Genomic DNA, 26,587 nt, shown 5'->3' with positions numbered 1-26,587 from the left:
GGAAGGTCTGTGTTTTGAGATTTTTCAGGGGAAGCATCCATAGAGGGAAAAAAACAACCAACCAACCCATAGTTATTCATATCGTGTTGGAATAGCAAAAGAAGTAGGTCAGATAAACCTAAATAACCTTTGCTGGGAAACACGAAAAGCTTCAGACATCCGAGAGCATGGAGAAAAAAAGATGGTGTGATAGATAAAAACAGGAGACTGAGAGATGTGTGAGCCTAAAAGCAGCAAGGCTACACAGAATAGACATAGTAAACATTTATTCTACCTTCTCTCTAAGAAACGTCTTCACCATTAAGTCCATCATTGTCTTTCCTTTAGTGTCCATACATCCTTCCACTTCCCTGGTTGGGACTTTGTAGGAGAAAGTGTAATAAGCATCTCTTCTGCCCGTCCCAACCACCCAAAACAAAACCAGTGTCCAAGGAGAACAGAGGATAGAGATTATAACACTGTATCACATACAACCGAGGTGCGCACATTACGTATACCTTGAGAATTACGGTCCTCTCGTGCCGGGTGATGTTAACAATGTGGGGCTGTCCATTGGCCATGTTCCTGTGATCTACATCAATGTTATAGGGCTCCCTGGTGCCGCCCAGGTTGTACCGAATCTGTAAGCTTCCTATAGAAGGAAAAGAAAAGAAACTCTGTCATTTCTTTGCTCTAGGTTTCATTTGATGCTCAGGCTTGCCCCCTTTGCCGTCCACCGATACCATGGCTGTTCAGAATTCTGACTCTCTAGTTCAATGGCACACTGAGCCAGAAGGGTTCAGAGCCCTGGCCTACACGAGTTTACAGTCTACCAACAGTGAGCCATCAGTGACCATCATCTCCAAGTTGAAGCAGCAAATGGTCTACATGATCCAAACTGGGACTGCGCCTGGGAAGGAGGATGAGAACATATACAATATAGGACTGTGGAGATGCCTGCAGACTGATGAAATACTGTGTGAAATAAAAAATAAATGCTGGGTGCAGCGATGGTCTCATGCCATCCGCAAAGTGTGACATTCGGCATATAAAAGAATCATGAGCATACAATATTAAAAATAAACATAATTTACAAAAGATAAATACATGGGATTTGGGGTGGCTTCACGGAGACCAAGAAAACAAAGCAAAGAATTTTATTCTAGGTTAGAGATTGCGTCAATCCAAATGCAAATCAAAGGAAAGATGGGCTTCCTGGGCCCCTGAGTCCTCACTGCCCCTCAACTCCAGCTCACTTGGCCTCAACAAATTATTCTGTTTTTCTCTCTATCTTGCTTCTCCCCAGTAATGACAGACAACAGTCAAAAAGACTGATATAATATTCTAGATCTTGCTGTTAATTAATCTGCACAACAAACATAACTTGTATTTCTTATTTATGATTTTTAAAGACATCAATTTTTTATCTCATTTTTAACTCAAATTGGAATCTTCATGTTAATGGCCTTCGACATCCCATAGCTTAATGACGGAGCGAGCAGCCTAGCAAGAGTTTGACCAACTGTAAATCATCTCACAGGGTCTTTGTTGCCTCTTTCTCGAGGAACAAAACGGATATCCTGATTTTTAAGTTATGAAATAAAACACAATAATTAAAACTTAGAAAGTAAACAGAAAGAAAAAAAAGAAAGAAAGAAAAGAAAGTCATCGGAAATCTCACCATCGAGAGAGAACTACTCTAAATATTCGGCAGCGTCTTTTCCCAGAAATTGATCATGTCCATACATATCCATAGACATAACTAAATGCAACAGTTTCTAAACGCTGCTCTCCCTTACTTAGCCACTGTAGCATTACACGGGGTAGTTTAAATATTCTACCGTGTCCCTGGAATTGAAAGCAGCATACATTACGTTAATCAAGAATTAACTGTTATTTCCTAATTTCGCTTTCTGAACAAATCTGACAAACCTTCCCCGTTTCTGAGTTTTACCTGAGTATTTTGTCCTTGATTTGTTTACTTATAGCATTTCGACCAAGCACGGCTGATTCTCACCTCCTAGGGGTGTCTGAATTCATATACTCTCCTCCATCTCCATCAAAGTACAGGCAACCCCTGGCACCAGGAGTGCCCTGAGTGGACCCCAGGGGAGCCCTCTTCCTGGTGGGTGCAGCTCCATGCAGAGCTGGCCTGTCTTGGTGCCTTTGTGCTGACCGTGCGGTGTCAGGGACCTGATGGCCACCACCTGAGCCTCACCTGCGTCGTCTTCTGCCTGGACCACCTGATCCGAATCTGTTTCTCCTTAACAATGACCCCTCTTGGCCTCATTTCATCATTAGCTGAGTCCCCTCCTTCTCTGCTCTTCCTCACTACCAATCCCATTAAAGGAGAGGTCTTACTGGCACTTCAAACACAGCATATGCAAAACCAAACTTTGACCTTTCCCCTCTGAAAGTATTCCATCTCAATTGTCCACATTTCAGTTAATGGCTACTCCAACCTTCAGGCTATTCCTGCCAAAAGGCCTGCCTCCCCTCTTCCTCCTATATCACACACGATCTGTCAGCAGCTCTCCTTGGCTCTATCTTTAAAATACACCCTGACACTTACTTCCTTTCATCACCTACACTTCTACCCCTGGACCAAGCCATCACTGTCATTTGCCTCGATTATTGGACTCACCTCCATACTAACAAACCTCCTTGCTTCTACCATTCCCCCAGCTCCCCTACCCTAACCCCCAGCTCCCCTACCATTCCCCCAGCTCCCCTACCCTAACCCAGCCTCTGCGCACATACCCAGTCCCTTCTGAGAGAGCAGTGAGAGTAATCCTCTGCTCAGAACCCTCCATGGGGCTTCCGATCTCAACCAAAGTAGAAATCAAAGTCTGCTTAATGGCTCACCAGGCCCTATATGCCCTATTATCTCTGACATAATCTCTTATTCTCCTCCTTGCTGACTCCTCACCAGTCCACCTTAGCCTCCTTGCTGTTTCCTCAGAAGCCAGAATGTTCCTGCCTCAGGACCTTTGCACTGGCTGGCTCTTCTGTCTAGGACACTCAGTCCCCAGTGTTCTGCATGGCTGACCCCTCACCTGCTTTAGCTCTTTGCTCAAATGTCCTCTCAGTGATTATTTCTGTGACTTACCCATTAAAAGAAGAATTTACCCACGCCATTCCCTTGGCCAGGTCCTCCCTTTTCTGCCTTATTTTTTTTCCATGAGAGTAGTAATTTTTGTTTATATTCTCTGTACTTTATTCCCAATTCCTAGAATAATGCCCGATACTTAGTAGGTGCTGAATAAATATGTCTGTTGAACGAGTAAATGATCGTCTCCCTGCTTCTGTGCTTTTATTCTTGCAAAGAGATTTCTTCAAAATGCATAATTGATGATTTCACTGGTTCACTAAAAACTCTTCAAAGCCTTCCAGTTGCTCATAGGGTGAAGACATACATTCTTAATATAGTGTATGATGTCTTGTCTGATCTGACTTCTGCCTGTTATGTTATTTTCAAATGATGCCATTTACTCTCTCACTTTTTACATTCAAGCTACCTTGGACTTTTGTTATCCCTAGAAAATACAATTCTCCTTTCTATCCCAGGACCTTTGAATACGCTGCTCTCTTTTTCTGAGCTGCTTCTTTCCCCACCCTTCAGTGTTTTACTCTATTTTTCCCTTTACCCAAATAGCATTAAAAACAATCTATTGTTTGGGACCGAACAGGACGTGATTAGACAGTTGTTTGGCTGTATGCAGAAGAACAAGTTGACTGTCTTGAGTTTTTATTCCCTCCTTCTCGTGCTTGGACCGCGTATAATCACAGCCGGTTTTCTTGAAGATACAGCTGTATTCATTCATCATTTATTTACTCATTTCTTTGGAATACATTTATTCAGTGCTCTTGGAAAGCACTGTTGGATCCAACTTTTCAAGGCCTGAATGTGGGCTGGCTGGCTACCAGTGCACAGTGCACCTCTAAGAACCACATCCCGCGCCCCCCCCCCCCCACACAACAAGAAAGACCAGGTCCTGCCTTTGAGGGCTAGAGGTCAGAGGAAATGGTAATTATGCAAAAACCCAGACGTTTTCCTCCCTTTTCCTCCCTACTGTCTTTGTCATTGGTCGCATTATGTTCCCCAGCTCATTAAAATCGGTATTAAGCTGTTTTCATTATTTTTTCTCTTTTCTGGCTTTCTTTCTTCGTAAATATGATTTAAAATTTCTGTAACTGCCTCACTTAATGGCAACTGCAATGATTTGCTTTGAGAAAACAGACGAGCTGGAACGTTAAATTTATATGTTTTGGATATCCATAAACAGTAATGGCAATTTTCTTGAATAATAAAATTTAAATGATATATTTATTCCTTTCAAATAATAGTACAAGAGAACCACTAAATGATGGTCGGAGAATATTAATATTTTCCATTAATATAAAATATTATTAAAATGGAAAAATACTTCACTTCCTGCATATTATGTTCATCTCCCAAGCGAATTAAAGCGGTTATAAGGGGCTGCTCTTTCATTGGGTGCAGCAAAAAACGTGCTTAACAGATTTATTCTCTCCGGGCCATCATCATTATCATCAGCAAACACTTTCGGAGCACCTACTGTAGGCAGGAGATGTAGGGCTTCTCATCTCGCTGGGAAGACAGGGCATATTTATAACAAAGACAGATAACAGTACACTAAATGCCAAACAAATGACATTGAAAGTAAGTGGGATAGGAGTCTAGAGTAAGGAGAAGTCATTGAAAGGAGGTGAGACTCGATCTGGCTCCAGAATGAAAGGAAGGTGTTAGCGCCCAGAGGAAGATGGAGCTCCTCCAGGTAAGGGGGCACTGTGGGGGGTACGGGCAAGGTGTCACGTGAGCTTGGGGGATAACGAGCAAGAGTAGGGATGTGTGGCACTGAATACGTGGCAGGATGTAGATCAGATCCGTGGGCCGTGGATAGCAGTAACGGCTAACACTTACGTAGTGTCTGTTGCACATCCCTAGACTACAGACTGCACAGGGATAGGGTCATGCTTTGCACTTACTGACTCATTCGATTTTCATGACGCACTCATGAGGGAGGCGCTGTTTTACAGAAGAGGGCCCTGGGCACGGAGGGGCTCATTGCCCAATGTCACGGTCACACAGCCCGCACAAGGCAGAAGCAGATTCAAACCCAGACGTTCTGGTCCTACACTCGCAGCTCTCACCTTGGGAGTCCTCACCCTGGAGCCTGGTGGTCTCCACAGGCAGGCTGTGGGATCTGGGATTTCTCCTGCACTTACTGGGAGGAGGAGAGCCTTGCTGGGGCACGATGAGGGACACTGCGCATGAAGGCTGTGGTGGGTAAGAGCAAGGCGGGAGGGACCGGGAGCAGGGAGAGGGATGGGTCTGAGGCGCACTGCTATTCCATGAAGGGATAACAGGTGCCAGGAACTGGGCGTCCCTCAGACCTCGGCAGACCCTCGGCAGGCCAGGATGCTGGAGTCCCTGGGTGAGTGCCTCCCAAACACACATGGCCTCGTCCATTTACTCAAGTGCCACTTCACATGTAATAACCTATGTGTGCCGTGGCAGGAACGAAGTTGGGAAGCACTGAATTAGAAGACTAGCAGAGGGGAAGAAAAGAAAGAGATACCCCGGGGGACACGGTGTGACTCGACTCTGCAGGACTTGTTTGCCTGGGTGGCCCCCCACAGGGGAAGGACAGCGCATTTGTGAATGACAGCACACTCGGAATCAGGTGTCTGGAGGGGGCAGCGTTGGCAGAAGCCAAGGGTCTGGAGGAGGGGCCGGTCCTGGGGGAACCGTGATGGTGACATGGCTTTCAATATGCTAAGAATGAGGGATGCCAGGGCATTTAGTTAAGACTTTCTAGTTCTTAATTTGTTCCTGATATTTTGGCATAGTCCTTATTGATTTTTTTTCCTGAATGAATTTTTCACGTTTTTCTAACTTTAAATATCAGTTTATAAAAAATTCAGCCTTTGAAGTGTGAAAAAAACACATTTTCATCAGCAGTTTGAAGATGGCCTTTCAGAGTTAGAAAGAAACTGACTGGTCAAGCTTTCCAAGTGCACTGGGAGTGTGCTAGAAATTTCTGCCATATGGAGAGAGTGGTAGAGCTCTCGGGGCCTGGAACCAGAAACCTGAGCCTAGAAATCCTGGTTTTGCCTTTGCCAGCTGAGTGTGCAAGTCACTGAGCCTCTCCATACTCCAGTTTTATCTCTGCTGACAGGGGATAAAGAATGATATCTACCTCGCAGTTGTGCGGCTTGTACAAATTAGCACGTGTGCCACTTAGCACACCTTCGGGCATCGTTAAATGGTAGCACCAATATGAACTGATTACTCAAAACCCTTGCCCACGATGAACGCCCACACACACCAGCGTGAGTGCTCATGGGGACAGGGATGGGTTATGGGAATGCGAGTTACCGATACAGTTACCGAGTATATGGATAAAATTTAGTTGGGGAGTAAATTTTAATGTGGCAGTGATTTAACAAGTAGACAAGACAGCATCTTCTGGGGCATGTTCATGACGTCCTGACATCTGTGAGAACCACCCCCGGGCACTGAGAGGCTGGGGCTTGTGGGTGGAGAACATCAATGGATAAAAAATTGACTTAACCTGACCCAGGAGAAGTAAACTCAGCTCGTGAACTTCTGGAAAGCCAAGGTTCTGTCCTTATTTCTTCTGCCTCCTCAGTGATTTTCCTTTTCTCTTTTCTGATTACACCAGTGACGCTTGCTCATCTGACATTTATAAAAGAGTATTACTCAGGAGAAGCAAATCGACCGACAACAGGCACTTTGGGCTCATATTATTGCTTTTTGTTTTCCAGCCATATTTTTCACAGCTCTAAGCCAATATTGTATAGTGAAGGCTCTGTCTTGCATTTTTCCTTTCTTTTCTTCTTTTTTGTTTTGTTTTGGTTTTTTTTTTTTTTTTGGTTTAACATTGTATTACGTAAATAAATTTTTCCCTCCATGCTTTTTTCTCCATTGCTCCCCGTAAATATTATTCTTAATGGATACATAATATTCCTTGAAATGGTGACTCCCTCTTTTACTAACCATTTTACTACAGTTGAACTTGTAGGTCCTTCTTCTTTTTTTTGTTTTTTTTAAAGATTTTATTTATTTATTTGACAGAGAGAGAGGCAGTGAGAGAGAGAACACAAGCAGGGGGAGTGGAAGAGGGAGAAGCAGGCTACCCACTGAGCAGGGAGCCCGATGCGGGGCTCGATCCCAGAACGCTGGGATCATGACCTGAGCTGAAGGCAGATGCTTAACGGCTGAGCCACCCAGGTGTCCCTGTAGGTCCTTCTTAATGCTTATTTTTATAAATGACACTAAGAAACATTCTCATGTTGTGTCTTTGTCTGATTTTGGGCTTATTTCTTTAGGAATAATTTCTAAACGGGAAGATCTTAGGAAATATTCCCCCCCACTCCCAATCTTTTTAAACAGCAGTGAATTGACCAGAGAAGCTTAAGAATTTACTATGTTTTAAAACTCAAGCTGACCTGGGTTCGTAATAATAATTTTTGCTCCCATGGAAGAGATCTCGATCTTTGAGAAACTCTCAGTGCTTCTGGAATACTCAGTGCAGAGCTAGGAGGCATGGGCAATGAGAGAGGCCATCTCCACATTCTCACCCCATGTCATCTCTCTGGGAAACGAATGAGAGAGATTTGCTCCCTGATCAACCTACAATATCCTTCTTTGTGAAAACGCGATCTTCTTAGAACTTTTAAGTGTCCCAGAGGAATGGCCCCCCAGTGTTGGGCACGCTCCTGTGTTTCAGAACTGATCAGACTTCTCTCAAAGGTCATGAGCATGCTTTTCTATTCTCACAAGATGCTGCTTTTAGTCCCACTCCGACCTCTCGGGCTCCATGCGTATTTGGAGATCAAGACGGTCCCCGCCATGGCAAGGGTAAATACACGCTCTTGCTCTAAGCAAGCCTTATACCAGGGATATATTTTATGAATGTAAAATTCTGAGAGGGTTTAGGAATGAAAACGTCTCTGGTTTTCTATTTCTATTGAAAGCTACATGTGCTCTGTAAGAACCTACTGATACGTTATCATAAATCAGGATACCTCATTGATTCATATTAAATTAATCTCACTACTTCAGAGCTCATCTCTATTTAGTAGAGCAGTGCACGTATTCACTTGACAGGAGCAAACGATCATCATTATACATATGAAATAATCTCACATTCATGTAATACGCTTCCCAAAAAGAACCTGACGTGCCTCAGCAACATTACGACTATGACCCATGGCTAGAAGGCACTCAACTGACAAGTTGCTTTCTTGGCTCTCATATAGGGAAATGAGGTTCAAAGACGTTGCATGACTCGTTCAACGTCCGAGGGAGAATAAAGGACAAGACCAGAGCACTCCAGACTTTCTAGAACATTCTGTTCACCCAACATTAAATAGCAGAGGCCAGGCATCCTTCTCCTTACCGGCGGGTTTGATGAGAACTGCCAAGAAGTCTGTCGTGAAGGAGCTGACGTAGAGGAGAATGCAGGGCGCCTTGGAGGTGCTGAAGCTGAAATGGATCCCCTCATGGGCCAGGTCGGGAGGGGTGCTCTGCTGATCAGGGGGGCTGTCTGACCTGCTGCCTGATTCTTTGCCACTGACCCCCGGTGCCTGGAAGTTGTACCGTAGCCACATCCCCTCTTCAAAAAATGCGCCAACATCTGTTGAAACGAAAAGGGTGGAGGAAATTGAAAAACGAGGGGAAACTGGATGCTGATACGGCCAACGCTTTAAACTCGGGTAGACCGTTAATTCTGTTGTTCACGGAAGGCAGGCCCTCCAGGAGGGCATCAGATGGGGCTACTTTCTATAGAGATTGGCTTATTTCATCAACATGGATCATCTATCCAAAAAAAAAAAAAGCATGTAGAGCACGGAGATCTGTAAATTAAAAATATATTAACAAAAATTAAGAAACTTAAATCATACCAGAAAGAATTTTTATGGACAGGACTTAGGCCAAATAACTAATTTAGGTTGAAGAGCTACCCTGAAAATGAAGGCAGTGGTTTAACGCAAACACCAATTTAAGGAGCTCTCGGGCTTCCTCTTTGAGACTGGAGTTGTTTTGAATGTTCTCACAGCACAGACCTCGACAAGGCCCTGAGGAGGTCCCTGGGCTTTGGGGACAGTGCTTAAAATCATAAGATGTGAAGTTTGAGAGAACTGGGTTCAAATAGGATCATTAATTAATTACTGTGTGGCTTTATGGGAAGTTACTTAACCAACTGCTTTAGGCCTCAGTATTTTATACGTGAAAGGGAGACAATAAAAGATAATGTGAAATGATCAGCACCAAGGAAATAGTATGATGATGATGATGATGATGATGATGATGAAATTAGAAGAACAGTCACTAACTCTTCATTGGTCTTTGTTGATGGCCTAATCATTGCTAATTGGTTTCTAATCACTTCCTGGCAGACCAGCTCCTCTGATGACTCTCCCATCGTTTGCTCCCCAGTGTTTCAAAATCACCTCCTACCTCAGCACGAAAGGTTGCGATTCCCTATCAAGCTTTGTTTGGTCTTCCCAGTTACTGTTCCCCTTGCCCTCTGCAGGTGCCCTTCTGGAAGGACTGCTCAAACTTCATTGCCTGTGGAATGTGTTATGCGCACAACATTTGCAATCCACTAAATTAACACTATGCAGAATATATTTTGTGAAACACAGCTTTATGTTGTCATTAATCGGCGAGGACAAATTCCAAAAGGATTTTTACACCTGGAAATTTGGAAGTTTGTTCTCGTTAAATAAGTCTCGAACAGAGTTGGCACAGCGTAGTGAATCAGGGTCTGGAGTCAGACACCTGTGGGTGGATCTGGGCTGTGTTAACCTGCTAACTGACCTGTTAACCTGTTAACTAGCCTGCAATGTGTGAGACTGTCTTACATAATTAGGAACTGTCTTGTTCAAAATGCCAAAAGTACCTCTGACGAGAAACTCAGGATTAAACAATACTTAACCCACACTAGTCACTGAATGACTCACTGGGATGTCAGACGTATAAAATACGGTCGCCACCACCCTTGAGACCTTTCTGTCCAGCAGTGGGCATGGGAGGACACATGTCAACAGTTTGAAATCCTTCTGGTGAGTGTTATGGAGGTTTACTCAGGAGGTTATGTGATAAGAACCCCCATCACACAGCCTGGAGGATCCCGAGTTGGCTTTCCCATGCTTTCAGCAAACATCTACTGAGTGCCATCAGGATGCCAGGCACTCCGCTGGGCGCTGAGGTTACCATCCCTGCTCCCAAGAAGCCGTTGGTCTAGGGGATTTAGACTCCTAGGCATCATCGGAAGCAGTGCGGTGGGTGCAGGACCAAGCTAATACAGGGGCCCTGGAACACGAGGGGCACCAGGCCTGGCTCCAGGGGCCGAGGAAGATGTCCGGGGGGGAAAGGTATGGAACCTGGGACCCAAAGAGCCAGGCGCAGTAGCTCTGTAAAGGTGGAAGGGAAGACCAGCTTTCTGGTTGAGGGAAAAGCACGTGTCAACCCTTGGAGCAGAGACAGCACAATCAGAGGCATATGCCTCGGGTGACAGTCATACACTCTCTTTACAAGATCAGTTGTTTGTGCAAGACGCATTAGTGCCCCACTACATTTTAGGTTGGGTGTCGGGGAAACAATGAACGAAAAAGAGGTGATCCCTGCCCTCAGTAGCTCAGAGCCTCGTGGGACAGATGGACATTCTGTGACATTCTCTTAGCTGCTGTGATGGATGGCAGGGGCCAGGTGGGGGGCCTCGAGGAGAGCAGGCAGGGCACCGGTCACCTGCAGCAGACATGCCAAGGGGTTCCCTTTGCCACAGAAAGGTTCTACCGGAGGATGAGGGGTCATTATCTGAGAACATGTTTGGGCCATGCAGGGGAGAAGAGATGGACCTGGCGGGAGTGGGGAGGAAGGCTCGAGATCAAGGCCAGAGTTTGAACAAGCCAGAGGCAGACAGAAAGGGACAAGGTATAGGAAGAGATAAACGTGTGTGGCACGTGAAACTCAAGATCAAGGCATGAAGAACCAGGGCCTAGGGAGGGTTTCTGGGTAGCAGAGGCCGAGGAAGCAGGTAAAGCCTGGAGGCCCCAGGCACCGGTTACAGATGCCATGTGTCACCAGCAAGATCCTGGGCTTCCCTGAGCCAGACTCTGCCCAGTCACCGCACTTCCAGAGTATGGGCTGACCCAAGTCCCCAGTAACATGTATCTGTTAAAATGCTGGTCCCCAGGCCTCGCTCCAGAATTCAGCTCACAGGGCCTGCCTCAGGGGGTCTTGAGAAACAGTCCTCATAGCAGACTCCCCACGATGCTAGTGCACACAGGAGTCTGAGATGCTGGGAGCCAAAGCCGAGGCAGGACAGTGCAGCTGGCGGAGCAGGTAGCCGAGTGGGCCCATCGGGCTGAGATATGACGCATTTTTCAGCTCAAGTGGCGACCATCTTTCCAAGGCAGATCATGAAGAGAAATTCAGAAAGTGAAGGATTTTAGATAAACAAACTGAAAAATATGCCACAGAGAATACTTTTGGTGTATTTTAGAGTCATCGTTAAAAAGCTTTATGGATTCATGTCAGTTTTGGAAGAAGGAAAATACCATGCTTAAAAGTGTTATTCTGAAACCACATCATAAACCAACTGTTAAACCAGGGCCTGGGAGTGCTGTGAACCATTTCAGTTTCGAAGTGGCAAATTTATAGCCGTCATTTCACTGTTTCAGACGGTTTTAAGGAAATGCCAAATCAGGGTGTGTAAGATCATTTAGGAAAGGAATACTCCCATCACTCCTGAAGGAATAACTAAAATAACACCAATTTAACATGCCCCAAATAACATCTTTTCCCTCATTGGATGATCAAAAATTACTGATGTAGAATGTTTAATGTATGGTTTTATACTAAGATGAGATAGCTTAAGTTTTAGGATATCCACTGATTGGATAGAAAAAAAATGATAAATTTGGAGTCTTATTCTAAGATGTATTACAGAAGAGATTTGTGGAATTATATTATGTTCCCACAAATTCCGAGCCACAGTAGATTCAAGATCAAGAGAATGCCAGGAACCTTGAGGCAGGGAAACAACCTTATCATAATCATTTCTTGGTTCTCGAAACGGACCCTGATTGACAAAAAGAAGTCTGCAAAGGTTTGGAATAAAATCCACAAACTGTCCATCCCAGAATAATACCACAAAGATATTCTTCCCCTCGTCTGACCAAATCCCTGACGTTTACCATGGAAAGGCAAACAGCTGGTACTCACCCCCGGTTATTAAATTGCCCCTGATCTCTTCCTCCTCACGCTCAATAATTCTATTTCTTTTTGCCTTTTCACTTAGGCTATATTTTGCCACCTATATTTTAAAAATCAACACGAGTCTTTTCATTCTCTCACTTCCCCACGAAGACCCCAAATTGAAAGTCTCTAAACCAAACATGGGCTCTTGTACAAAAGTTTATTTTAAAGTCAGTAACTTGCAACTTGGAAATATTTCCTCATTGAAACAATGCTTTAAGTGATGGGTAGTTTGCCAGGAGAGTCCACAAATGCTGAATAATAATTCCGGACGGGTCATGAAAGAGACCTGAAGAGTGTCATCGTGTATTAGTAATTAAAAGAGAAACAGCAACAACGAAAGTTAAGGCTGATTCTGAAGGTGACAATTCCAGGCAGCTCTGCTCACACAAGTGCTTCGTCTCGCTGACGCCTCGGTGTGCTGGTGGATGGTAAGGAGCTGGTTCTCCGCTCGGGGGAGGCCCTGATTTATAGCGTTTGCCTATTCCCCTGGTAAACGCTCCCACCACGGCTGAGTTCAGGCTGCCAGCGCATCACTAAATAGGGAGTTGAGAGGAGAGGTTCACAGGTGATCTCGCAGCCTGTGTGAACTGCCTCCAGCACGTGATCTCACTCAGTCACGGAGCCAGTCATTCGAGCAAGCCACATTCACGGGCCATAACTGGGTGGCTCAAACAACAGAAGTCTACTTTCGCTGTTCTGTAGGCTCTAAGCCTCAGATGGAGGTGCCAGCTCATTCTTTTCCTGGTGTGGGCTCTCCTCCTGGCTTGCAGACAGATGTGTTCTTGCTATGTGTTCACATGGCAGAGAGAGAGAGCAGCGAGAGAGAGGGAGGGAGGAAGGGAGAGAGAGAGAGAGAAGAGGGAGAGAGAACTAGATCTCCGGTCTCTTCCTCTTCTAATAAAGACACTAATCCTATCACAGGAGGCTCACCCTCATGACTTCATCTAAACCAAAGTACCCCCAAAAGACCCATCTCTAAATACTGTCCCATTGGGGGTTAAGCCTTCCACATAGGAATCTGGGGGGGGACACAAACATTCAGTCTATACCAGAAGGCTTCTTGACATTTCTCTTCTGATGTAAAAAACACTTTAATTTTGCTCACTCCTTCTTGCCTTCCACAGTTCTCTTCTAGCTTGTCCCGGGACCCTGGATCCTGAAAGCTCTGCTCTTTATAAGAAGTTCTATAAAATCCAGGAAGAGCTGCTGGGGAGCAGACACTGTATGTACTACAAGGAAACACAGACCTGAGCCCCAGCCTCAGGGTCATTAAAGCTTTTTCGCAGCTGACTTCCTTTGTCCAGAATGGCCATTCTCACAAACTGCTTTTTAATGAATCATCTAGTTAAAAAGTTAAATAAATGCCGTGGTGCTCTGATCCAGACACCTTGACACCCCCCACCCCCTGCCCCGGCATATATCCTGATTCTGCATTAGGCCTGGTTCCTTCCGGGGTAATCTGCCAGACCCAGCTCTCCTCTAACTCGTTTCCTCTGTACTCCCAAGGCCTTGCTATCCTGAAATACAACCAGTTTCTCTCCTGGCCTTACACTGACAAAATCTGCTTTTTCTCCCCAAGTGTGCTGCTTTCAATTTCCCTCCTGAATTTTTTATTCTGTTTGTTTGATGTTTTCTTCCATTGACTATAATCGTTTTGGACTAACAACATTGGGCCGGGATGGGTTAACGTTCACCTTTACTCGTTCTGTTTCCCCGGGTGGATACATATCTTTTGTAACCACTTTCCCGCCATTCTCTCTAAAGGCCAGGTTACTTGCAGGTCAGTTTCTATTTAATAAGCTTCAAGTGTCTGAATCTGCACAAGGGTGAGAAAATACCGAAGAAAAATCTCTGAAGTTTGAGCCTGAACGGCGTGTACCGCCCATGAGATATAAGCATAGACTATATTACTTTAAACTCGTCAATAAGCTACATGATCTAGGACTTGACCGCGTAGGAGCCAGGGGACCTCCGTGCATGGAGTTTAAGAGCCAATAGCACTGAACAACTCTGCTCGAGACTTAAGTGGGAAGATAGTTTGCATCCAGAATTTCCAGGGTCATGCTCCTGAAACTGTGTGAATGAGCATTCCTGGAAAAAATGGTCGTCAACAGTGAGAAGGCTCTAGAAAGAGCAAGTGAGGTGAGGACTCCATTGCAGTAAGCTCCATCTGACACATGCGGTCAGGGATTAATGTGTCTAAGTGGAGGGCAGGAAGCCAAAGGTGTGGGTTTAGTCTTGGCTTTGCCACCAACCAGCTCTATGGCCCTGGTCCAGCAGGTTATTTAATTGCTGTAGCCTTTAAATCATTCCCATCTTAAAGAAATCCTCTCTTGAACATACATCTTGCCTCTGGCTAGCAACCAGTCATTTTCATTCATTCATTCATTCATTTTTTAAAAGACTTTGCTTATTTATTTGAGAGAGAGCGCGTGCAAGAGAAAGCATGAGCGATGGGGAAGGGCAGAGGGAGAGGGAGAAGCAGGCTCCCTGCTCAGTGGGAGGACCCTGGGATCATGACCCGAGCTGAAGGCAGATGCTTAACTGACTGAGCCACCCAGGTACCCCTCATACATTCTTTAAAGTATTCATTAAGTGTCTTCTATAAGCCATGAAGCTATTAGAGATTTAGCAAGGAGTAAATGATATTTCAGTTAATCACTGAAGAAGCAACAGATAAATAGTACTAGGGACAGAGTTAGCATCCTAAAACAAAGAAAAGTGATGTGCAAAGGCCCTGGGGAAGGAGGGAATGTTGAGGGCCAATGCAAAGTAGCCAAGGAGGTAAGAAGGGGAAAATTCAGGGAGAGTGGCAGGGAGTGAGGCTAGGAAGACAGTGGCATCATAAAGATTATTTTTCTGTAGCAAGTAAAGGGTAACTCTGGAGGATTTTAAGCAGAGATAATATAATCTGATTTGCAAGTTTTTTTTTTTTTTAAAGATTTTACTCATTTATTTGAGAGAGAGATAGCGAGAGAGAGCACGAGCAGGGGAGCATGAGAGGGAGAAACAGATTCCCCGCAGAGCAGGGAGCCAGACGAGGGGCTCGATCCCAGGACCCTCTGGGATCATGACCTGAGCCAAAGGCAGACACTTAACCGATGGAGCCACCCACGCACTCCCTGATTTGCAGTTTTAAACGATCATTCTGGCTGAATGGATTAGTATGAGAGGAGAGTGTTAAACCTCAATTTCATCCTTTTTCTTAACATTTGGAATATCACTGAGTGTGTGTGTGTGTGTGTGTGTGTGTGTGGTGCGTGGTCACGAGATACATTTCAGAGAACCCATAAATCTTCTGAAACTTCAGGCAGAAGCATGTAAGCATTTTTCTGGGGGCAGGGTTAGTAGTCTTAATCAGATTTCATGACTTCACCCTCAAAAGTTTAAGGAAAAATAAGAAAAGGTAATTCTCCCAGAAATACTACACCGAGATGCTCGGTGTGCTTCGGCCCGTGCTGCAGGCTGCCTCCAGGGCCCTTCCGCAGCCACATCTCCCAGGCCCCGCGGCCTCCGCCTGAGTTCTGGCCACACTGGGTTCCTCAAGGCCTTTCTACTTCCTTCCCAGCCTCTCCGGCCCTTCCATTCTCGCCCCTATTCACGCTCCCGGCAGGTGTCGGCGCCACCTCCTTCCCTCAGTGCCCCTGGTGCAGAGAGCTGCTCCTTTTCAAGTGCCCTCACGCCCTTCACTCTAACTTCAGTCCCACACGTGTAACCTGCTTGCTTTTAATTTAGTAAACACTTCTTGGAGCCTCACTCCATGCCCGGCGCGTGCTGATAACAAGAGCAAACACGAGGAGGACTCTTCCTAGAGAAGTTCACAGCTGGTGCGAGGTACACGCATCATTAGAATCCAGCCAGTGCGAGAGCCAGAGAAACAGAGGAGAAAGAAGTAGCAAGAGGAGGGAAAGACTGGCTCCTTCTGCGGGGAAGTCGGGGCTTCTTCGTGCAGAAGGTGACAGTGAGTATGTATTTGCAAGAGGCGCCGGGCGGCCAAGGGCGCTCGCAGGTGGGAAAAGCGGGAACTTAGGCACGGCAGCGAGAACTTGGGCAGTGTTCTGCAAATGACGTCAGAGCTTTGCAACCCCGGCTGTGCTTTTTAAAAAAATATCTAAGGCACACTCTCAGAAAATCTGATTTAACTGGTCTGGGGAAAGGCCAGCCTGTTGGCATATTTCACCGTTTTCTCTGATGCCTGCGACGGGCAGTGGGGGCGGAGCACTTCTGCTCTCGGTCGTTGGGGATGACTTGGGGTGAAATGCTGGGTGACGCGTGGCCACGACCTGCTGCTGGAAAAGAAGGCAGGATGGAGGCTACCAGGGTCTTGAGTTGCTTCTTTTTAAAATCTTAGGAGAACAATATACTTTGAAATCATTTCCGATTTACGGGAAAGTTGCAGGATTAGTACAGAGTACCATAACCCCCATATCCAGATCCCCTAACTTTTAACATTTCACCATGTTTCTCTCTCTCTCTCTGTGTAGGCTTCTTCATACAAATAGGAAATATATATAGTGTATACTATATACTAATTCCTGAACTGTTTAAAAGTAAACTGGAGTGAGGAACTCAACATTCACATAACCCTATTCTCCCATTATTGTCCCATTTCTGGAAAAATATATACACAGACACAAATATTTGTATACACACACAATAGCTTTGGAAAACCACCGTGAGGCTATATGTACATGGATGCATATAAATATATTTCCAAGTAGAAAGTTTTTTTTTAAAGGAAGCAGCCAGCATCGTGGACCCACCTCTCATACTGGAAAGGGAAGAGGAGAGAGAGGGAAAGCACATGGAGGGATGAGGAGGTTGGAAGCTGAATGCCTTGTTCATGCATCTGGCAGTTCACTAAAATGTAGGCTTTTGAGGGTAAGAGTAACCTTAGCCAGGCCCTGGCCTTTAGCAGAAACACAATTAATATTTATTGAATTGAGCTGAACTGAATTTGAATTTTTTTGGTCCATGCTGACTTTTCTGTTGACATTTCTCGGTCTCACTCCCTTTGTAAAGTGGGCTTCTTGAGAGCAACGGCATTTCGTCAACTTAGCCATTGTCATCAATTACAACAAGTTTACTAATCAAAGTGTTAGAAGATGCATTTAGAATGACATATCCAAAAAAATTATGTGATTTGCAACTTAACAGATGGTCTTAATTTTGACTGCTTTTTCTTCTTTTTATTGGCTTACTAAGCTGGAACATACGTAGACAGACTGGTCAATTGCTTGACTAGCATTAGTGGAGAAAGTTGCCCCCCAGTAACCTCTGTCTCATTTCACCTCTGCTCTGCTAACTTCATAGTCTGCTATGGAGCTGTTGCTTTTAGGAATCACATTATTTGCTTAATTATTTATTTGTAAAATTATCTAAGTACAAAATTTATGCCTTTTTCAGACACTAGGCGGTTTCTATTCACTCGGTTGATAAGTAGCAAGTTGCTTTTTCTTTGCTCTTCACTTAACACTAAACACCCCAAATTTTCTTGCTTGCTTAGCTGATCTGGTGAGCCAAATAGAACTCTGGACTGTAAGGGCTCTTGAGCACAAGTGCTGCTTTTTGTTCACTGTGGTAGCCCCAGGATCTGGTAGAGAGAGGCACTCACAGAAAGTTTGTTGGTTCAGTGACTGCACTTTTGACTTGGAGCCAGATCCATGTTTATACATCATAAAGAAATGAGCTTCTCTTGAGTTCCTGTGATGTGTCAGTCACAATATGCAATTTTCATATATTATCTTACTTAATAAATTATTCAACAGCAACACTTTTGACATAGATGTTATCATCCCCATTTTACAGATAAAGTAACTGAGGCTTAGGGGAATAGTTTGCCCAAGGTCATCCTACTAATCAGGAAGGGACAAATACAGATTTTCTGGACTTCTGGACTTGAGCCCATGCTTTCTCCTCTCTCCCAGCCACACTTAAGCAAGTTCCAGCTGTTTTCATAGAATTCCACACACCAGTTTGTTTGCCAGTTTCTTCTTTGGGAATTTTAAAAGGAAATTAGCACCAAATAACCACTGATTGTTTACAAACATACATAAAGACACAATTGACTCCCTAAATGACAAAATTCTATTTTTTCTACCAGCTAAGAGGTTAATCGAAAAGAACAACGAGAAAACCCACAAAAGTCCAATCACATGATAAACTTTTGTTATATTAAAGTGATTTCTATTTTGAGTAAAAAAAAAAAAAGAAACAACAAACAACTGGTTTGGCAGTAAGCACCCACCTGGCTTTTTTTGTTTTTGTTTTTTGTTTTTTTTGCACTGGTTATCACTTGTTGCTGTGAGAACCAAACTTAAACATTCATTCTTCTGTGAAATAAATTCAAACTATAGTAATTGCAAAGGCTTAAAGTACAACTGGTAGTTTACACATGCGTATAACGAAGGCCAAGAGTTCCTTGAGGGAAAACACTGTATCTTACTGATTTTGTGTGTCCAGAGTCCAGCACATTTCCTACAGCCGAGTAGGTATTTAAAGCACACTCACTGAATTAATGAATGAATTGATGGTATTATGGAGTGGTTTGGCCATCTTCATATTTTTTATCAGAGTGAGGAGCCCCCCCACCTCCCCTGAGAGAAAACTGAAGACACGCTGGTTATATATTTCTATTACCATCTATCACTTTTTGAGGATAGTTTCTTCAAAGAAGATAAAACAGGGGGTAAAAAGCAAAGATTCATCTCAAAGAAACCAAGAAATAATTAGCTTTCAGTGCATTTTACACTCTGCTCTGGGATTATGACTTATCTAGAGTTCCTGAAAATGAGATTGTCATAAAACAAGTTTCTATACTTTGTCTGCCTTTTGGTGGGAGAAAGAGAAAAAGAGAAAGAAGTAAAAATGAGAAGAGGAGGAAGGAAAAAGAAGAAAAGGAATGAATTTGGGACACTCCTTCACTGAATTACTACACACAGCCTTGAACGACTGGCCTCTATGCCTGCAATGCCTATGATGAGGTCCTTCTTGAGATCTTCGCGTATATGCTTGCAATCTGTCGGGAGAAACGAACCTTGCGGGGCATTTGCTGGGTCCTCTTTTCCTTCTACTCCAGTGGAAACAACATTTTCAAGTGAGGAGACAGCTTCAGTTACAAAACTGACAACTAAAATTTTGCTTTAATGGTTTTCCCCCTATTAGAAACCCCCCCGCCCCGGGGTAGATNGGGCGCCTGGGTGGCACAGCGGTTGAGCATCTGCCTTCGGCTCAGGGCGTGATCCTGGAGTTATGGGATCGAGCCCCACATCAGGCTCCTCCGGTATGAGCCTGCTTCTTCCTCTCCCACTCCCCCTGCTGTGTTCCCTCTCTCACTGGCTGTCTCTATCTCTGTCAAATAAATAAANGACAGCTTCAGTTACAAAACTGACAACTAAAATTTTGCTTTAATGGTTTTCCCCCTATTAGAAACCCCCCCGCCCCGGGGTAGATTCTTCGAGCATGCCCCCTTTTTTTGCACATCTGTGGGAAAAGAAGAGATTTATTCATTGTTGTGTGCAACAAATTTATTCTTATAGGAAATAAATTTAAAATACTTCCATGAGGCTTTCTATGTGGTTCTACAGCTCTCTCTCTCTTTACATACACAAAAAATCAACTTCAAAGTGGTTTCCCAGAACAGGAGTGTATATACCTGTGTGCATGTGTGTCTGTTTTCCACAAATATGCCTGTAAATATGTGTGCACACATTTTCACCCAGAAAACATGTATGTGTACACACACACACACACACACACACACACACAGACTTTCTAGAGCACCAAAGAATGGTTCTCCAGAAAGCATGGGATACCTAGTGACATGCTGAGACCCAGTTTGCCTGACTGTTTGCTCATGACCTGTTTTTGACACACAAGGAGCAGCAAAATCGATCACAGGTGGCAGGACAGAGGCCAAGGCAGGGGAGGACACACTGCAGGCAAATTTACGTGACTGCTCAAGGTCAAGGATTCTCTAGAAGACTCTACGCGACCTCCAGCAACCCTGGCCAATCGTTCATTGTTTGAGGACACAGGTTTCTGGTATTTAAGTCTTTGGTCTTATGTCTGATCTAGATGACTGTGGCTCAGAAAGTGAGAATGTCCCTGTTCCCAACTTACTCATGTGCTTTTTCTGCTTGTCACACTCTCCTCCAGAAACATAGCTCAAGAGCCACATATATCACTTTTTAAACTGTTGTGTTTCCCTGTATTGCCATCTCTATCTCTTTTGTTCCATAGTTTGGGGAAGGCATGAAATTCTCATTTTTCGATAGTCCCAAGTATAACGGAATGCCTACAAATATAACCCTGTTCTAATGGTGCCTCTGGGTTTAGAAATCACAGTGAGCACGGACGGTGTTTTCGAATGCATGCTGCCCGCCCATTCCTGATCTCATTCTAACTGGAGCCGGCCCGCAGGAGGAGAAGGAAGCCTTCCTTAGCTGCCTGCGAAACCAGCTTCCCTTAACCGGTTGCCTCCTGAAAATTAGAGAAACCAACCAAGTGAGTCTTTCCATGTCAATGAAAAAAGGAAAATCTTTGAAGACAAACTGTGTTAATGAATTCAGTCACAAGGTTAAAAAAAAGAGTGTTGCACTTGGCATTGGAAGAAATGGCATCAAAATTAAACTTTCGAGGCTGATGAGCATGAAGAGATCATGGCTATGGGATCATCAGGCAGAAAGACATAAACAGCGAGATGAAGCAAACCCTCACACGCACGACAGTTCAGCGGAAGTACTAGGCGTTTTAAGACTTTGGGCTGTCTCTTTGCTGCTGTCTGGGCGAAGAACTGTATGCCCTTCTCTTTAGTCGCGATATTTAGTGAAAGTACACAGCAACCACAGTCTGATCATCAAAAATACTCTTTCCAAACGACATTCGCTTTGTACTTGTTTTTATTCTGATGTTTGACTATCATTCGGACATTGTGAGAACAGAGGGACAAGCTGAAAGGAGCTCCGGAGCGGTTAGGAAGACGATGGGTTTCTGCACCTCTGTCATTGTGGAAATTGGGGTATCACTGCTCACAGAGAATCACATCACCTGGATCCAGGGCGCTCCCCACTTTCTCTAGAGCTCAGCGCCAGTTAGAACAGGGTGTACCACTCACGGAGAGTTTGAGCTATGCTATTTAGCTTTACAACGTCGCAAGGAACACGTTGTTGAGACTTCATAGAGAAGGAATGGAAACTCAGAGAGGGTAAGTAACTTGCCTACGGTCACACATCTAGCAAATTCTTACTAGTAACTACTACGTTGTGCTGTTTTTCAATGCTTTCTACTCAGACTTTACCTGGAAGAAAGATCTAACAAAGCAGTTAAGGATTTTTCTTAAAAAAAAATTACTGGGGGCCTGGGTGGCTCAGATGGTTAAGTGTCTGCCTTCGGCTCAGGGTCATGATCTTGGGGTCCTGGGATCGAGCTCCACATTGGGCTCCCTGCTCAGTGGGGAGTCTGCTTCTCCCTCTGCCTCTCCCCCTGCTTGTGCTCTGTCTCTCCATCTCTCTCAAATAAGTAAATAAAATCTTTAAAAAAAAAAAATTACTCTGGAGGGTGGTACCACGGTAGGTGTGTTTTGAAGGTCTGGGAGGCAGAGGGCTGTGGTTCCAATGCAAGGGGACTCTGAAACGCTCTAGGTCAGCCCCGTCCAACAGGAATATAGTGGGAGCCACACTTGTAGTTTTAAATTCTCTTGCAGCCATATTAAAGAGTAAAAAAAAAAATGCTGAGCTACTTTTCATAACATATTGTATTTAATTTAGTATATCCAAAATATTATTCTTTCAATATGTAATCTATGTAGAAATTATTGAGACATTTTATACCTATTTTTTTCACCCTAAGTCTTGGAAAGCCGCTGAGCGGTTTATGCTGATGGCACATCTCATTTTGAACTGGTCCCAGTTCAAGGGCATAATAGCCACCCCGTAGCTAGTGGCCACCATCCTGGACCGCACGGCTAGAGAGTGCAAGAAGGGAAAAAATAAAAGCACTTGCCCACTGTCGGCTGTTCTCGCCAGCCGCAGCAGACGTGGTTTCCACACGCATGTTAGGATCCGTCCTGGAAGTCCAGCCACACAGCTGCTTATGTTCTGCACCAAGCCATTCAATTAGAATTTCTGGGAATGACTTTTGGACGTGCTCAAGTGAAGGAGGACTTGAAAGAACTTGTCTGATACGTGCCTTCTGCACATCTCTTTCCGGAATCCAGGGAGATGACACAGGGGAGATCCTGGCATTTAGGATCCTAGCTGTTTCTTTCCATCAGACATTTGAGGCATAGCTTGGAAATTGTTCCCCGTTTTGAGTTTTGGGTTTATTCTAAGTGATGCAATGGAAAGAGGAGATAATTCAGCCAGAGTGATATTATAATGTGTGTCATATCATGTCACCTCCCTCGGAGCAAAAGCCAAGTCCTTGTTATGACCGGCCATACCCTACATAATCTGGGCAACTTCTCCCCATTTCCAATCCCCTCAAGCTCCCTCTCGTTTCCTTCTATCCTTCCCATTGCTGCTCACTCCACTCCATCCTCAATGGCCTCCTTGTGTCCTCACAGCACCCATATCACACCAAGTTCTAGATGAGGCTCAGATATCAATATGTTTCCATGGGGAGCCATGCTTCTCCAGAGCAGTGTGTGGACAGCATGGCTGTCAGCCTGTCCTAAATATGTCTTCTCTCAATTGAGCTTCTGCTAAGCCTTAAGCAGCAGTGAACTGAAGGTCACATTTTCTAACTAGTACCTTGAACACAAACACTCTGTGAGGTGTTAGACGTCTTCTAAGGTAAGGTCAGGGTCAGAATGCTCTCAGGAAAATTCTGTTGCCTCACAAGGACATATCTGAAGAGATAAGCACCACACGTTCCTATAGAGGTGGGCATCCAGAAGTAAGAACAAAATGTCCTCAACCAGCTACGATGGTGTGACACCACTTGGGGAGGACATTTGTGGTCCCGATCCTCACAGCTGAAGAGTAGGGATGCAGGTATTCTGCGTGGGAGATCTTGAAAGGCCTATGGCAGACATTTTCTACCTCAGCCATTAGGAAGAATCCTGAAGTGCCCAGAGAAGGAGTCACTTTAAAGCATGTAAGGCAATAGATAAGCTACATCAGATGCCTGATGATTTAAAATCTTTATGAGATACTCTCACAGATTTTTTTTTTTTAAAACTTCTTGGGTGATTTTCCATTGCCAAACCTATCACCTCCAAGGCAAACTGCAATATGCTGCCCATCCCTAACTCCAGGTTTCAAAAAAAAACCCAAAACCCAAACCAAAAAACCCCACAGAGGCTGTCATCTGCCACCCCCAGGGATGGTGGCTCTGAGTGGCACACCACAGCCTTGGTTGCTACAGTCTTGGGTCGACCCCTTTCCAATGCAACTACCATCAATTAAGCTGGGCAGCCAGCCCGACACTGTCGCCCTCATATGGAAGTCGGGAGTCTCCTTTTACAGCTCTGTCAGGTCGAGATCTGTGCAGGAAAAGGATCCGTGGGTTCAGGCTCCAGCGTCTCCAGCTGAAAATAACCTTTAGCTTTTCCGGAGCTTCAGGGCAGTCTCAAGTGATGACCGCACATGTGGAACGGGAAGAACTAATCTCTACTGTGCAGGACGGAAGGGAGCCTGAGACGTGACTGACATGCGTCCCGGTTTTAAATGAGCTTTTCAGGTGAGCTGTTTAAGCGGCTTTGCTAAGCGCCTCCTCTTTCCATTAGCTTTGGTTTCAAGAGGCAGCTGGCTTTGCCACACGGCAATAATTGGCTGATGGCCTACGAGGAGCTGTCAGAGGGCTCCCGCCCGTCAGGACTGCTGAAATGCTTTCTTTTAATGTAATTTAATTTTTCTTTTTGTACGTGTGAGTTACTGCTGTGATCAGAAAAATACATCTTTGCCACGAATGAGACATGCTCTATCACTGGCAGTAGCTTGGATCGTTTGAACTCCGATGCTTTATTTTTGTACATTGGCTGTTGTTTTGCTGTGAAAAATGTTAAAAAGAATGGATTGACATTTTGGCTTTGTTGCTGGGGCTTAAAAGAATTGTTCTAGAGAAAATTTTTCTTGTTGGGTGACTTTTTTTTTTTTGTATTGCTGCAGGCTTTTTAAAGGCCCTCCGTTTTGTTTTTGCTTTAACATACAGTTTCAGGATTATACAATACACCAAAGGTCTTGCATTGTGGGTTTTTTTTTTTCAAGTAATCATCCGTATGTGGATAAATAACCTCAAACAATCAAGGAAGAACTCTGGAAAACCTGGGTTCTAGATCAAGGAATTCTGATAAATGTCACAATAAAAACTAGATCCAAATTATTTTTAAAAATATATTTCTGGTCAGGGATACACATTTCTAGTGCTGGTACAAGTCGATGCTATTTGAAGTGAATTTATGGTAAGTTTTTTTGTGTAAAAGAATAATTTTTCCCCTCGTGCATATTTTATGATGTACATTAATTCAGTAGTACATGTACAAAAAGTTAAAAGGAATATGTAAATGAAGTTATATAAATTGCGACTCATGCTTAACATTTTTTTTTCTTTTAGGAACGTAAGTCAAGGAGTTAGGGACGCGCTGTCTAGAAAGAGAGTCCCAGCTCTAGTGGCTCCCCTTCCTATGTCCCTCTCCTGAGCCTGGATCCTGGTGCAAACTGTTCGACTTTCCTGGAAAAGCGTGGATGTGTCCCATAGCATACTGCCTGCCCTCTCAGTTCCAGGGACTGGCCTCTGCCTTCTGCCTCAAAGAGAAGCTCGTTACCTCGAGGAGAGGATAACACACAGCTCAGGGATTAAGGGGGTGGGCATTACAGTGAAGCTATGTCCAAATCCTTGCTCTGCCACTGAGAGGGACAACCTCAGGCAAGCTACTTCCTTTCTCTGTGTATCACTTTTCCCATTTGTAAAATGGGTTTAGTAAAACCACCTCCCTCACTGGATTCCTGTGTGAGTGGGTCCATTAATACAAGCGGAAAGCTCAGGAAGGTCCCCAGCGTGAGCACGCTGTCTTCCCTGGGTCTCCCTGATCCCCACTGCAAGGAGCCAGGCAACATTCTGATCCAAAGGAGTTCCCTCTACTGGCCGCTGCCGCGTGGTGACAAACCCCAGCCCACTCTGTGTGTGCCCCCTTCCAGCCTTCCCGCCCTGCCCCACTCCCCCTGGTCATCCCCACCCTGCTGCTGTGAACTCTCCCATGGCTGGCCACATCTGAAATCAGAACTGCTAATTATTAGTGGTTGATCTTCTTCATTTGGGATTAAGACAGGAGACATTTGCATTGTTACTTTCAAAATACAGTTCCCCTTGCTGGGTCTTGACACTCGAAAACAATTTTAGGGAATTTCATTTATGATTGCTCCTTGGGATCAGGAGTCTGTTGATCCTGAAATTGGTCAGCTCTGGGGAAAATTAATCTTCTGTATGTGCAAATGGGAGATCCTCCTAGAAGCTCTTTAAAAATGCTGTTTGCGCTTGTGCTTTCAATTAGTGTTTGCAAAGCTGAGAGTGACCCGGTACAATGATCAAGACAAAAGTAATTAGATTTGACAGGTCAAACGTTGATGCAGGTGTTTTCTAGGTGTTTCTAAATCCCTGTTGCTATCTGCAAGGGCGCAGGGTGTGCTCTGAATGTCTGAGCTTTGCCCTTTTTGCTCCCAATGGTCTTTGTTGTGGTTCGACTCTCCAGTAGTGATTTCTCAGAAAGGAGTTGCTCCGGATGCCAAGAAAATGGAGAAATGAAAGTGGTCTTCAGGTGCCTGGAACAATTTTCTGAGCCTCTCAATTACAGGATATATTGAATTCTGACCTGAATTATTTAATGAGTATCACAGCTTTGGAGTTATTTCATCACTGTGGACTTCAGATTTAAAAAAATAGCATCAAAGCAAGAGGAAGGAAAAATCTTTGTTATATTTCATTGCCCAAAGACCCAAACTGAAACAGGATCAATCACATGTAAGTGGGACGCTCATCTGGTTTGGAAAGCTAGTTATCGTCTGGGCTGTGGAAAACTCTGAGAGGCCAACCAAGACTCTTTTGGAAATAACTTTACCATTTTCATTGTGCTCATAAGCTGGCTTCCTGTTTTGTATTTATTTTTCCTATTTTTTTTTTCTAGGGGTGGGGAGCTCACATTATTTTTTTTAAATTTTTTTAAAAGATTTTATTTATTTATTTGACAGAAAGAGAGAGAGGCAGCGAGAGAGGGAACACAAGCAGGGGGAGTGGGAAAGGAAGATGCAGGCTCCCAGCAGAGGAGCCTGATGCGGGCCTCGATCCCAAAAT

The 26,587-nt window shown here is 44.5% G+C and overlaps 1 protein-coding gene across 1 annotated transcript in view; it reads right to left on the bottom strand.

The window, feature by feature from the left end:
• Positions 1 to 26,587, bottom strand: part of CNTNAP2 (contactin associated protein 2) — a 1,777,718-nt gene that overhangs the window by 165,388 nt on the left and 1,585,743 nt on the right. Inside the window, exons 21-22 of the mRNA XM_034648877.1 lie at positions 8,430 to 8,666; positions 498 to 631 (exon numbers count right to left, since the gene is read on the bottom strand). Of these exons, the coding sequence (XP_034504768.1) occupies positions 498 to 631; positions 8,430 to 8,666 (371 nt within the window). The remainder of the gene's footprint in view (positions 1 to 497; positions 632 to 8,429; positions 8,667 to 26,587) is intronic.

The sequence above is a fragment of the Ailuropoda melanoleuca genome, chromosome 1, assembly GCF_002007445.2.
Source record: "Ailuropoda melanoleuca isolate Jingjing chromosome 1, ASM200744v2, whole genome shotgun sequence".
NCBI lineage: Eukaryota > Metazoa > Chordata > Mammalia > Carnivora > Ursidae > Ailuropoda > Ailuropoda melanoleuca.
This window is presented reverse-complemented; position numbering and strand designations above follow the sequence as displayed.